Source organism: Cannabis sativa, chromosome 7, assembly GCF_029168945.1.
Source record: "Cannabis sativa cultivar Pink pepper isolate KNU-18-1 chromosome 7, ASM2916894v1, whole genome shotgun sequence".
NCBI lineage: Eukaryota > Viridiplantae > Streptophyta > Magnoliopsida > Rosales > Cannabaceae > Cannabis > Cannabis sativa.
The window spans coordinates 59852221-59865676 of NC_083607.1; the positions used below are offsets into that span (position 1 = coordinate 59852221).

General features: G+C 31.2%; 2 protein-coding genes across 3 annotated transcripts; one reads left to right on the top strand and one right to left on the bottom strand.

The window, feature by feature from the left end:
• Positions 1-5213, top strand: LOC115697176 (mannosyl-oligosaccharide 1,2-alpha-mannosidase MNS3). Its single transcript, XM_030624088.2, has 6 exons — positions 1-345; positions 1219-2144; positions 2733-2994; positions 3929-4126; positions 4234-4382; positions 4518-5213. Exons 1-6 carry the CDS (start codon positions 262-264, stop codon positions 4774-4776), a joined length of 1878 nt encoding a protein of 625 aa, XP_030479948.2. The 5' UTR covers positions 1-261; the 3' UTR covers positions 4777-5213.
• On the bottom strand, positions 5111-10217 carry LOC115697175 (potassium channel KAT1). Of its 2 annotated transcripts, XM_030624086.2 has the most exons (12): positions 9604-10217; positions 9092-9365; positions 8768-8986; positions 8531-8689; positions 8391-8448; positions 7987-8304; positions 7085-7324; positions 6762-6860; positions 6631-6663; positions 6365-6550; positions 5593-6259; positions 5111-5413 (listed from the first exon to the last, which is right to left on the bottom strand). In XM_030624086.2, the coding sequence occupies exons 2-12, from the start codon at positions 9265-9267 to the stop codon at positions 5271-5273; spliced, it is 2298 nt and encodes a 765-aa protein (XP_030479946.2). In that variant the 5' UTR covers positions 9268-9365; positions 9604-10217; the 3' UTR covers positions 5111-5270. The 2 variants fall into 2 exon arrangements, with proteins under 2 accessions (XP_030479946.2, XP_060975033.1); XM_061119050.1 differs by having other exon boundaries at positions 9092-10217.
• Positions 10218-13456: the final 3239 nt, after the last annotated feature.

The following is a 13456-nucleotide window of genomic DNA, read 5'->3' on the forward strand; positions in this document are numbered from 1 at the left end:
ATCTTCTTCAATAGCAAATCCAGGTTGAAAATATTTACAAATTTGCCACAACGTTTCGTTGACTTGGAAAAACAACCCAGAAGAGAAAGACCTTCCTCCATATATAAATAACCAAAGCCCTGAAAAAGAAAATATAAATAAACTAAAATCATAGCCCGAGATTTTTCCGTCACTTTCTCGAGAAAATCTGATCCCAATTAGCCACGTTGCTGAGTGTGGAAGCCCTAAGTTGACCGATTCGATCCGATCCGATAGAGTATTATGTCGTCCAAGTACTTGCCTTACTCCAACAAAGATATCAACCGCTATGACAACGCCAAGTTCCGTCATCGTTCCTTTTTCAAGGTTTCAACATTAAATTCTTACGATTCTGTTGATGATGATTATAATGCTCGCTGAATTGTGTAGTTTCTATGTTTGTATATTGATAGATTGGAGATTTTGGTTGGTTTTGATATGCGTTTTCATGTTTTGCTTGGTTATTGATAGAGATTATTAGAATTGTGGTGGCTCTTATATTTTGGTGATTGATTCAATGCTAGTTTGCTAGTTTATTATGATTAGGAAAGCAACAACTTTACATTGGTTTCTTGTTTTAATCGTTAGAGATTTCGACATCGAATGAATTTATTCGAAGTGTTTATTGTTCAAATTTTAGGAAAATAGACTAAAGACTTGATCACAATTCTAATTTCTGTGTTATTGATGCTTTTACTATGATTTTAGACTTTTATGAGTAATTAAGTAGAAATAATACTATATATGTTTGTTATAAAAATACTATATATATATATATATTCATACATATATAAATGAGAAGATGATTGTTTTGTGATCTTGAAAGTATATATATTAGCATGTGGACGGTTTATGAGTTAGGGAATCCTTCGTCCCTCAAGTGGATGAATGTGAACTTCATAAGATATATGCATAAAAATGGCAATGAATTAGAAGCTAATTCTAGTTGGATTATGTGAGGATTTCGCCATCTTAATAAAAAGAGTCTCCAAGAACATATTAATTTGTTGTATCTCATGATAAGAATCAGCCTTAATCTTCTTTAAAGTCAGTTCATTAAGTAAGGAGTTAGATATTACACTTAAGGAACCTATAGCAGCAATCTTTCAATTTTATTAATTTGGCATTATTTTTTTAACTGTTATGAGATTACCGTGATTAGATTTAGTAAGAATTTAATATCTTGTTTTGATTTTTCAGGTCATGACACGAAGTCTTCTTAACAGCAATATGAAGCGTAATTGCTTAAGTTGTAGTATGGGCAAGTTTCTAATGTTACTGATGATATTAGGTGTAGCATGTCTTATGCTGATTCATTCAAGTCCTGCACAGTCTGTTGATGGACTAGGAAAACATATCAGTAATACAGGGGAAGGTAAGATTACTTCCTTCGGTGGCAGCAAACTAGGAAGGCTCTTGAGAAAACCACCCAGGCTTCCTCCTCGTTTACCTCCTGCAAATAGTACTAGTGGTCATAGTTCGAATTTAGATTCCAAATGGATAGATAGGCAACAGAGTGTTAAGAAAGCTTTTCTCCATGCATGGTTAGGCTATAAAAAGTATGCAATGGGTTATGATGAACTTATGCCTGTGTCTCAGCATGGAGTTGATGGATTAGGTGGGCTTGGTGCTACTATTGTGGATGCCCTTGATACTGCCATGATAATGGGTGCCAATGAAGTTGTTTCTGAAGCAAGCGGATGGGTTGAAACACAACTTTCAAGTAGGATTAGTCAAAAAGGGCAAGTCAATTTATTTGAAACTACCATTCGTGTTTTAGGGGGTCTCTTAAGTGCATATCATCTGAGTCCTGTAGAAGCAGGGATAAACTCCACATCTAAAGCTATTTACCTAGAAACTGCTAAAAACCTTGCAGATCGTCTGCTATCTGCTTTTACTTCCAGCCCGACTGCTGTTCCCTATAGTGATGTTGTTTTGCACGATTCATCTTCTCATCCTGCTCCTGGGGGGTTGAGCAGTACGTCTGAGGTTTCTACTTTACAGCTTGAGTTTAATTATCTCAGTACTCTTTCTGGTGATCCAAAGTACTCTATAGCAGCCATGAAGGTCTTGGAACACTTAAAGACTCTCCCAAAGGTGGAAGGACTAGTCCCCATTTATATAAGGTACGTTCCTTGATAAAAACTATTAAATTCTTACTCTTCCTACTATAGTACCTTTTTTTAAAAAATAAATTAAAATGTTGTTCTTACATTTTCTTTGAGAAGCATTTTATCTACACAAAAAGCCTTGCAAAATAACATGCAGCTTTTGCTTTTTCAAAATCGTCATTTTAATTCTGTGTTTGTTCATCTTAGTTTATTGTTAAATATATTAACTTTCATGAATGCTGGGTGTCATTTGGTCCTTTTGCTTATAGATTTTCTTTATAGGATAATCCTTAAAAATAGCTAAAACATAATTGGAAATATGTTTTCTGTCACAATGGATGTAATGATAAAGTCTGTCATGTCATTAATAATGTATGTATTATATTCTTTATCATGTCATATTTCGTGTAATTTATCACTTTTGTTAATGCTTGTGTTCGTAGATACTTTTTTTTTTTGTTGATTTACAATATGTGCTGTAGCTCATGGTAATTTTTGTCAACATATGGAATTTGTAAATTGTATAATAAGGAATCGGTAATTTATACTTTGTTTTTCCTTCGTTTGTTCCACTGTTCTTATCTCATCTTTTGATGGATGCAGTCCTCATACTGGTGAGTTTAGTGGAGATAATATAAGGCTTGGATCTCGCGGTGATAGCTACTATGAGTATCTACTGAAAGTTTGGCTTCAAAAGGGAGCTAGTAGAGACAGTAATTTGACATATCTTCATGATATGTATGAGGAAGCAATGAAGGGTGTTAGACATCTACTTGTTCGCAAAACAATCCCCAAAGGACTGGTTTTTGTAGGGGAATTGCCATATGGACCTAAAGGTGGTTTTAGTCCAAAAATGGATCACCTGGTATGTTGTTCTTTCTCAACTCATGGTTGTTACATATTAGTGAAAAATGTTCTGTGACACATTTTAGGTTTTAATTCAACTTTGAGATGTATATATTTCTATTGATTGGTGATTTAAGTGATTCCAATTTCTAAGCATATATACAGTAATAGAGAAACAAAAAGCTTTATAAGTATCTCTTAGCTATGTGCTATTTCTTCTGCATGACATTTTCATAAATAACAGGCATTAGATGATTTATCAATTTCCAGCCTTCTGCTAAAATTCATTCTCATTTTTAATTGATTCTTGTCTCAGTGTTCATGGTGAAATTGATCCTAGTGTGTTATGAAAATTTGTTACATTTATAATGTTATGCTATGTTTGGTACAATTTCCTCCTAGATGCTTATAAAGTGGCTGTAACTCAATGGATTTGTTTATACGTTTTTTATTCACATTTTCTTCCTTTGACTGGGAGTGTGCTGCCATATCAAAGAAATTATGTTTTGCAGCCACATTTTTCTTTCACGATAGTTTCTCTCCATGGGTTCTTCCTAATTTTCTATAAGTACTAATTTTTTATTTGATACAAAAGGTTTTGTATGTGTTGGTTATTAATTTTTCTAGACTACTTTTTTTTTGGTGTGGACCCTGCTTAATCGGAAAAATAACAGATATACAACTTGCAAAATCTTACTGTGGTAGTTTTGGGAACCTTAGGAACAAGTTGCTCTTCATTGTTGCAACAATATTCATCAATCACTTGATACAATCTGCATTTATTTTTTTTACAGATTTTAATCACACACATAGCATTAATCCAATTACCAAACCCTATCATGGGTTATGGCTTTGTAGCTATGGGTGTAATACCATCTGCATTTATTGGTCTTTTATTTAGTAAGTTATTGTTATTATTTTTTGTATTTAACATTGTTTATTGTTTCTTTCAGGTATGCTTTTTGTCAGGTAATCTTGCCCTTGGTGCCACTAAAGGTCTTACTAAAGAAAAAGCTATGAGAGACAACTTGCTCAACTTTGAAGACCTGGAAAATTTAAAGCTTGCAGAAGATTTGGCCAAAACCTGCTTTGAGATGTATTCAGTAACCTCTACTGGTCTTGCTCCAGAAATAGCGTACTTTCACACAGAGGTCAGTGTTTAGTTTTTAGTTATGACTCTTTGCATGGGTTATGTTACTAGATTTTTATTATATCAATTACTTGTGCTGGAAATTGACACATTCCTGGAATTAAGCAGGAATTCTCTGAAGGAGGTCTTGACGGTGGCAACAAGAATGCGGAATATGTGAACGACATAATTATCAAACCTGCTGATCGCCATAATCTCTTACGGCCTGAAACTGTTGAATCATTATTTATTTTGTATCGTATTACAGAGGATCCAAAGTGAGTTTTTCTTTTATGGCATTAGCTTTCATGTATTCATATTTGTTTTTTGGTGCCTTCACCACACAATAAGAGTTGTAGTTTCTTTTATTTTTCAAGTTCTTTCACTTTTATGACAAATATTCTTTTCTGTAGATATCGTGAGTGGGGTTGGCAGATTTTTGAAGCGTTTGAGAAATTCACAAGAGTTGAAAGTGGTGGATACACTTCTCTGGATGATGTTACTACGGTTCATCCTCCTAGAAGGGACAAAATGGAGACGTTCTTTTTGGGCGAGACACTAAAGTACTTGTATTTATTGTTTGGAGACAGCTCTGTTATTCCACTGGATAAGTATGTATTTAACACAGAAGCTCACCCCATTCCAATTGAAGGTGCTATCATGACAGAATAGTTCATTGATGCGTAGATAATGGCCAAAGTGCATGTTAATACAAACAGAAAAACTCTTTCTGAACTTGCTGCTTAATATGGCTCTTCATCATGTCTGAATAGTATGAGCAAATGTCTCGGTTGAAGAATTAGAGGCAGCATAACTTTACTTATGCTTCATGTTTGATGCATCCGAAATTTAACATTTATACTTATTTCGCTCTTAGAAGCTTAAAGAAAGGAAAATTTTCCAGGCCTTTCCTATAATTATTTTTAGTGCACAATACGAAGATTGTTAGATAAGATATATTTTTTTTTATTGTTATTGTTGGTTGGTCAGTAAATTAGATTATCGATTCAAAATGAAGTACGATTCTGTAATTGATTTTCCTGGTCTTCCAGCCAAAAACTTTCAACTGCTGTTGTCAGAATGTTAATTTTTTTTTTCTTTCTTACAAAGCCTAGAAGTTACAATCTACTCTGCATATGCATCTACATTTTTCTTGTTACATTAGGTCACCTCAATTCAAGATCTATATTCTCATTATCGTTGATAAGTAGAAACAGGTGATCACCATCCCGGATGACACTTATGTCATCAATTTCAGCATTCTCTGCATTGATGATTTTCACAGGTTTGCTGCTTCCGAACTTTTCACCTGCAGTTTTACGAAGAGTGAGAAAGGAACTATGCATATACCTAAGCAGTTTGCTGAGTTTGTTCAAGGTTTGTATTTTTCTTATTTTTGATTTCCGCAATAATGTTCCTTATTTCATATAAAGCAATAGTGAATAATTAAATCTTCTTATTTCAGGTTGGCTATTGAAAAATGCTTACCAGCAACCTTGAACAGCTCGTCAATTGAGTCAGGTAGGATTATTAACTTTCCATGTTGCCGGTGATGTGTAATACTGTTTTGAAACTGCATGTGGATAGTGACTCTTTTCCTCATTGTTTCTTTTCCCTTCTGGTTTCCAGACGAGCTAGAAGTTCTTATATGTGAGTCTGTCTCTGCCTTTTTCAATTGGGAAGTGCTTTCACCTGCTTCGGGCACCAAAAACTGTATTCTATGTTCATTCGATTTTCTATTTTCATAACTTAGTAAGAGTTCACATATGCTTTTATTTCCTTGCTGTTCTGCCAAAGCTTTAGGCGTCCATCCTCTGCTGTCCGATATGCTCGTACTTGATCCTCCTCCAAGTAAATTCTTAACAACCTCAAGATGCTCCTTGCTGACAGCAGCTTGATGAGCCGTTCGACCATTATCTGTCATAGAGTTCACACACAATGAAGAGCCTGTAACACTCTTCTCTTTTTTCTTTGGCCCTTTGAAATGCCCATTCATTTCCTCCTGTATTACTACATCCTCTTGTATAGTATCGCTACACCCCATGTAAGAACAGCATTCTTCTGCTTGTCCTACGCCTTCAGACCACTCGTTGATGATCAATTCAGGATCTAAATGTGGGTTTTCATATCCCAAGTTCTCTTGCCCTTTCATTTTCTGTGGAAATGAAAAACAAATTAACTCTAAAGACAACCTTAACACTCACACTCGGAAAATCCATTTTCTGTTTTTAGGAAGTTTTCCTAATAATGTTTTGCTTACCATGAAAAAATTATTCATTATGATATGGCCATCTTCTGTATTTGCTTGTATGATATTCATCAGTGGTGTTATATTGAGCCGTAATATTTGAGCAAGCTCAGTTGTCCTAACTGTAAACGGTTGTGGTCTGTAACATAAAACTCCAATTTCTCCAAATGTATCTCCTGAATGTGCTTTTCCAATAACCTGTGAAACCATGTAGAATGTGAGGATCAATATATATATGTATATTTATACATTTGGGGAATAGTAATAGCAATACGTACTTGATCATGTCCAGGAGTATTGGATATGAATTCCTGTGGCCACAAATTTGTAAAGTAAACTTTGTGTTAGATAAGATTATTTAGGATTTTGTGAATTAATTAATGCAGGACTGAGACTAAGTTAAACTTACCACTGCTCCTGAGACCAGAATATAGAGATCGGTTGGAGCCTCGTTCTGCAAAATTACGTCTTCTTTAGGTGGGAAGTACTCTGCCTCCATCTCTGAAACCTTTAAAAAAAAAAATAAAGAATGATATATAAATAAATCATTAATTAAATATTTATTTGTAATATATCTTATATTTATTAATTAATAATAAGGATCAAGGCATGTGCTTTATTGATTTTGTGGGCCCACCAGACCAGTTAACATGGTTGTCTATTGGCTTACAGAAAGACTCCATTAAAAAATTAAAAATGATGAGATTGAAAAACCAAGTCAAAGTTTGTTACCAATTGGAATATGAAATCTTGAGAAACTCCTTTGAAGAGATATGCTTTCTGCACTGTTGGTAAGAATAAATGGTAAGCAATACTTGAACGTATGGCCTTTGGTAAACTGTTTAAGGTTTCTTGTTGTTTTAGTCCTTCTGTTTTGAACCTTAGACATAAGTGTGACAACATTTGATCTTGTACTCTAGGAGGCAAGTGATTTCTTTGAGCAAATTCTGAAGCTGCTCTGATTGTATCTCTCTGCAAAAACACAAAAAGTAGTTTTTAAATATCTACATTTTGCTTTTTTTAGTTAAATAGTTTTCATGTTAAAAATAATCATTGAACCAAAATTTGTTTCAGCTCATCTTTCAGTCAACAACGTGGGGCGGTTTTCTGATGTTTGTAGCATTTTATGAGGTTTAGATTTTTATATATGGCATTATCAGATGTAGGGTAGAGAGTAATACATGTATTGTGTGAGAGAGGGAATAAAGATTGGATGGGACCAAAAATATTTGAAGGGCCCAATAGTCTTAAATTGCCTAAACAGACAGAACAGGGCCAAATAATTGAAAGGCCTAGTACCACCATAATTAAGGACCATTACTGCATGTTATAACAATTCCACCTCTAATATTGGCCTGGAAAAAAGAGAGTGAATAATTAAAAAAAAAGAAAAAAAAGAGAGAAAATTTATTGATTTAGAATTTTATGCTCTGGGTAAACATGTTTACTAGGCTACATAACATGGGAGATGGGGTCAGCCACTAGTGTAAATACTGATTGGGACAAGGCTAGTTAGAATTTGTTTTCTTTTTTTTTTTTTCTTTCTTTCTTTCTAAAAATATTTAGCAGGTGAAAAAAGATGCACAAGTTGGAGTAGTAAAGACCAAAAATAGAGAGATAGAAAGACAACTCACGAAGTTTCTGGTGCGGCTGGTCCAGTGAACAACCAAGTTTGTCATGTTCCCAATGAGGTAAGATGTTAATCCCAAATTGAAAAGCATGTATAGGATATAAAAAAGCATTTCCCTTGGATTTTCAGCATGCAAATCTCCATAACCTGTGGTGGTTAGTGTTGTGATGGACCAGTAAATTGAAGCTACATATCTGTTCCAAAGACTATCTCTTTTGAAATTCGGGTTCACTGCACCGATCCATGTCTGGCTTGGATTCGGATATCTGTCTGCTATCAAATAGTTAATACATCCGGCCAAGTGTACTGCGAAAAGGGTCACCTGAAAAGCTCAAAACAAAACAGAAATGGAGTGATCAATAAGATCAGTTTAGGAGTAATAATAATATATATGTTTTGTTCACATACCGTAATAAGTTTTGTGCAGCGAGTCCAGAAATAGTTGAAGCGGATATCTTTCTCAAGTCTGAATAACAAAAGAAAGAAAGAAGAATATGAATATCTATATGATCGATGATGAAATGGAATGAAATAGAATGGAATGAAACCTTGCAAAGAGAGAGCTGACTCGTCTGAGACGCCAGAGCCTGAGCATGTTAAGGAGTTTAAAACCAAGTTCACTACCATGATGATTTGAGAAAAGAAGGCTAATGGATTGAAACGGGGCAGTAGAGCAAACATCGAAAATGAACCAGGTACATAGGTACCTGAATTAAATAAATAAAGAAGATTATGATATGAACTATGTAAAAATTAATTAAAGCAGAGTTTATTAGTTTACTCACCTAATTGCAATCTTCTTTGGATTATCAATAAGAAGATATGTGTGGCTATCGAGGTATGCTACGAAGAAAGTAAGGAAGATGTCAATGGCGAAGAAGCCATTGATAATGTTGTCTATTACGAATAAAGCATCATCTTTTTTATATGGCAGGAATGCAAACTCAAAGGGGCATATCCAAGCAGAGTAAACCACAAGAACAACAAGAAATATCTCCCAAGCTCTGGTATATATCATCAAAACCACATTAATATTATTTTATTATTACATGAGATAGAGAATAATATATTACATATATATATGTACGTATAATCATTATTATAAGTACCTATAGCTGGGATTGAAAGGAGAAACAATGTATTTACGAAGTTGGGTAGTCTGATTAATTCTTGCTCCAAGTGATGGTAACAGATCACTAGAGAAGAAACTGCTTTGAAGGCTTCCCATTTGGAACTCATCAGTACAGAAACGCCTAAAGAAGTTTTTTGTGCAAGAAAACGACATTTTCTTTCTTGTTTTGATCAAGAAGAGATGAATTATTTTTCTCAATAGCTAAGGCAAACAGTTGAGAATATTAACTGAATTGGTTGGATAGTATAAGTCTGCTGAGAAACAAAAAAGAAAAAAGGATTATATATATATATACAACACAACACAAGATACGAGAGAGACACGGTTGAGACTTGTATTAAATTATTATTATTATCTCTAGATTGCTTTTTTTCATGCATAGTATTATTAGAAAGTAGTGTTTGACTCAGAAAAATAAATAAATAAAGAAAGTGGCCCCCATATAGAAAAGAAAAAAAAGAGTGAATATTTATGAGAAATAACACGTACGGAAATAAAAGAGTGAATGTGATAAAGTGGCAGACATGTGAGCCTTTCTGTAGTCTGTAATGTAGTTGAAGCAGATTGTATATGATCTTGAAAGAGAGAGAGAGAGAGAGAAGAGTGTGTGAAAATGGTGTCTCTGGTTGGTGATGGTGGTGGTGGTGGTGGTGGTGGTGGTAGTGGTGGTGGGAGCTCCATCAATCATCATATATATGCATGTATGAGTTGGTTATCATCATCATCATCATTCTCATTATCATCATATATATATATATATATAATACATAATATGTGATGTGTTGTATTTGAAATACAAAAATGGACCAGACAGACAGCTATGGTAGGATATTAGGAATAGGAACAGAGAGAGAGAGGGGCCTTGGTATTCATTCATGGGATGACACGTGGACCAATAAGAAGTTGTTTTAGAGGTGAATAACACTTCATGTGTGCCTGTCTAGAAAAAAACTCCACTCCTTACCTCTTTGCCCTTTCGAGTTTGGACTTTGGATTTGGACCCAAAAAAACCATCGTTTGCATCCAATTAAGCTGCTTTTGTAGTTGTTTGTTTATGTAACGCAATAAGAGCCATATATAAGTGTCAAATTGATTCCTGCCATATAATAATATCATATAAATATATATATATATATATTCTTTTTTGATAATATTTTTGACCCGTTTCTAATTAATCAGCCCACGATTAATTTGTCCTAATAATTATCTTTTATATTTCACAAAAAAGAAAAATTGGGTATATCATGTAAGTGTGTATATTTACTACTTTTTGGCCAACTTTTTTGATACGTGGTCCGTGAGTCGATTATATATATACATGTCTTGATATTAGAGTTTGATCACTTATAGGGAAAACTACATATTAATATTATTCATTCATTTTATTGGTTGTTATTTTTATCACTATATATATATGGTGAGAATAGAATCATAGTATCTTTCATCAAAAGATAATTTATTGTTCTTTTTTGAATCGGAATTTACAATAAAAGTATAATTATTTATAAAAATACAGTAATAATTTTGTAACAGTTGGTAATAATTGTTTTTTTGTTTTGTTTAATATCTGAAAATATTGTTTACAAAATTTTAATAAAAGATTATAAAGTTACAAAAATAAACTTTTAAGTCTATTTATTAAATACCTTTTTTTAGTACTTTTTTCTTCAAAAGTTTATTTTTGATAATTCTGATCCTATGATGATTTAATGAAGAAGAAGAATGAAAATAAATAAAGTAAAATATAATTTTCGCAAAACTTATTTAGTCTATATATTGTCTTTGTAAAGAGAAAATAATGAATAAACACCTCAATTTTATTCAAAAATCAGATGTAATATATTTTTAAATATTACTTAAATATCAGTCAATTCAAGCTAATTAAAATGTCTAGTGAACAAAGAGAACTAATAAATCTCATTTACAAACCTTATAAAAAATCAAGATAGGATTTTATTAAAGTATTATGTATTATATATTCTTTATAAAAAAACTTTTTAGGTTGGGATATGTTTAATTAAAAGGAGAAAATAATAATGGAAAATTCATATCAACTTCTTAAAAGAAGTGTATTGATGTACTTTTATCTGTTTCAACATTTAAGAGAATTTTTTAGTCTAATTTTTTTCATCACGGTTACAATTATAGTTATTTAACATATTCTTCAAAAATTTTATAAATTCAAAAAAATTTATAACATGTTAAAAACAGGGTTCAAATAGTCTATTTTATACATATATAAATTAAAAAAAATCATGTGCAATAAATTATTTGAACATGTTTTCGGCATATTATAAATTTTTTTGAATTTTTAAAAATTTTACAAAATATTTTAAATGACTAATTTTTTTTTTTCCGAATGCCGAAACTAATAAAAGTACATCAGTAGACTCTTTTTAAGTGGTGTATTGTAAAACACTAAATAATATCTATTCTATATAAAGTGTGCCTGTATAACCGAATTCTTGGTTTATGAGAAATTCATGGGTGACTTCTTATTTATATTAAAAATAAAATGTTTTATTATTAAAAATAAAATAGTTTATGAAAAATTCATGGATCACTTTTTATTTATATATAATAAAATAAATCTCATTAAATAAAAAAAAATAAACATCATTAATAAAAATAAAAAAAATGACTCAACATCAAATCTTCAATTACACGATACATGTAATTACTCAAACATCACATCTTTCAATTATAAAAAAAAAATGACTTTTTACGAGGGAAAATATGATTATCTAATAGAGCTAAAACAATATGTTTCCAGTGTGATGAAAAATTAAAGCAACAATTTTGTTAATATCAAAAAGTTTAATTCAATTAATCTTATAATCTTAATTTTACTCTTTCTAGAATCAATATATGAACAATAATTTGAATTAATCTTATAATCTTAATTTTTTAATTCAATTAATAATTATTTGTCATGTAATTATTAAGTCTTTTCCCTTTAATTTTCCTTTTGTTGATGATGCTAATTTATTCATATTTTGATTTCTACAATTTTTGTGTTCAGACCATTAAGGTAGTGTTCTACTAGGGGATCTAACGAGTTTTGCCTCTTCGCTAATGGCATCTAAGAGTTCAAATTAGTATTGTATAAATCTTCAATTTGTTCTATTTCTTATATTAATTTTGCTACTTTTTTTTTTTTTAATTTACAACTTTATTGTTTATATCTTATTAGGGACATTCATGGAAATTAGAGTTTCTTTAAAATATACAATTAATGAGCATTACTTTTTGATCATAGTGTGTTTTCCATGGCTGAAAACCTCAATAATCTCTATCATTTGATATCAAATAAAATAAAATTATCATGATGTATACATTAGTGTGTTAAAATTGTCAAGCTGATATTTAGAATTGTTTATAATTAAATTGTTTCTTTGTCAAAATTAATATTAAGTATATTTATATGTTTATAGGTTTATCTATTTTCTCTTAGATCAATCATGCTCATATAGCAAAAAAATCATACTCATATAGACATGTTATTTTCATTTTGTAATTTAGATCTTCTTAGTCATTATTTAGTTCACTTAAACCTTTTCCGATTATGGTAACTGAAGTTTTGTTTCTTTTAGGTACTCCATTACAAAAATCTGTATTACATGTATTATTTATTTTTGACTATGAGGAGGTGGATTTTTTTATTGGGAAACATATAGCGTGACAAATTATTGTTCATATATTGAATAATTATTTTTGAATAATGAGATTCATATATATAACTGTGTATATTGAATTCTTTATTCAAATAATTATTTTTGATTTTTACGTGATTATTTGATTAAAGTTAAGATTATAAGATTAATTAATTTGTGATTTCTTCCTATACACATAATAATAATCTCACCTAATAACTAATAATATTTTTTTCTTTAATTTTTAATTATATAACTTTCAAATAACATAGAAAAAAATTAGCATAAAATTTAGTATACGTGCCTCGCACGTAGTTTTTTGCTAGTATATATATATATATATATATGCAAACAGTGTTCAAGCATTTTGAATAATTAATAATTAATTGGGATTAACTTTGCTTATCAAAAAGATAATATATTAGCTACTAGTTATCATAAAAATATAGCTAGGCGCCAAAAGTATTATCTAATGAATATAAATATTTCCACCATGCATGGAATAATAATAATAATATGGGAAAGAACACAATAATTATTTAAAAATTTGCTGTTGGAAAACCCATTAATTGATCAAAACAAAACTCAAATATATTAATTAATATATATATCTCATACTACTCATTATTGAAAGAAATGTGTTTGAGGCCACGAGAGAGCTTAAAACCCTTTCATGATAATTATTTAAT

Excerpts from the sequence above, each read along its gene's own strand:
- LOC115697176 (XM_030624088.2), top strand. The coding sequence starts at position 262 with ATGTCGTCCAAGTACTTGCCTTACTCCAACAAAGATATCAACCGCTAT. Across the intron at positions 2,995-3,928 it reads GTCCAAAAATGGATCACCTG|GTATGCTTTTTGTCAGGTAA; the intron begins GTATGTTGTTCT and ends TGTTTCTTTCAG. Across the intron at positions 4,127-4,233 it reads TAGCGTACTTTCACACAGAG|GAATTCTCTGAAGGAGGTCT; the intron begins GTCAGTGTTTAG and ends GGAATTAAGCAG.
- LOC115697175 (XM_030624086.2), bottom strand. The coding sequence starts at position 9,267 with ATGTCGTTTTCTTGCACAAAAAACTTCTTTAGGCGTTTCTGTACTGAT. Across the intron at positions 8,449-8,530 it reads GTCAGCTCTCTCTTTGCAAG|ACTTGAGAAAGATATCCGCT; the intron begins GTTTCATTCCAT and ends TTTGTTATTCAG. Across the intron at positions 6,260-6,364 it reads TAATGAATAATTTTTTCATG|AAAATGAAAGGGCAAGAGAA; the intron begins GTAAGCAAAACA and ends TCATTTCCACAG.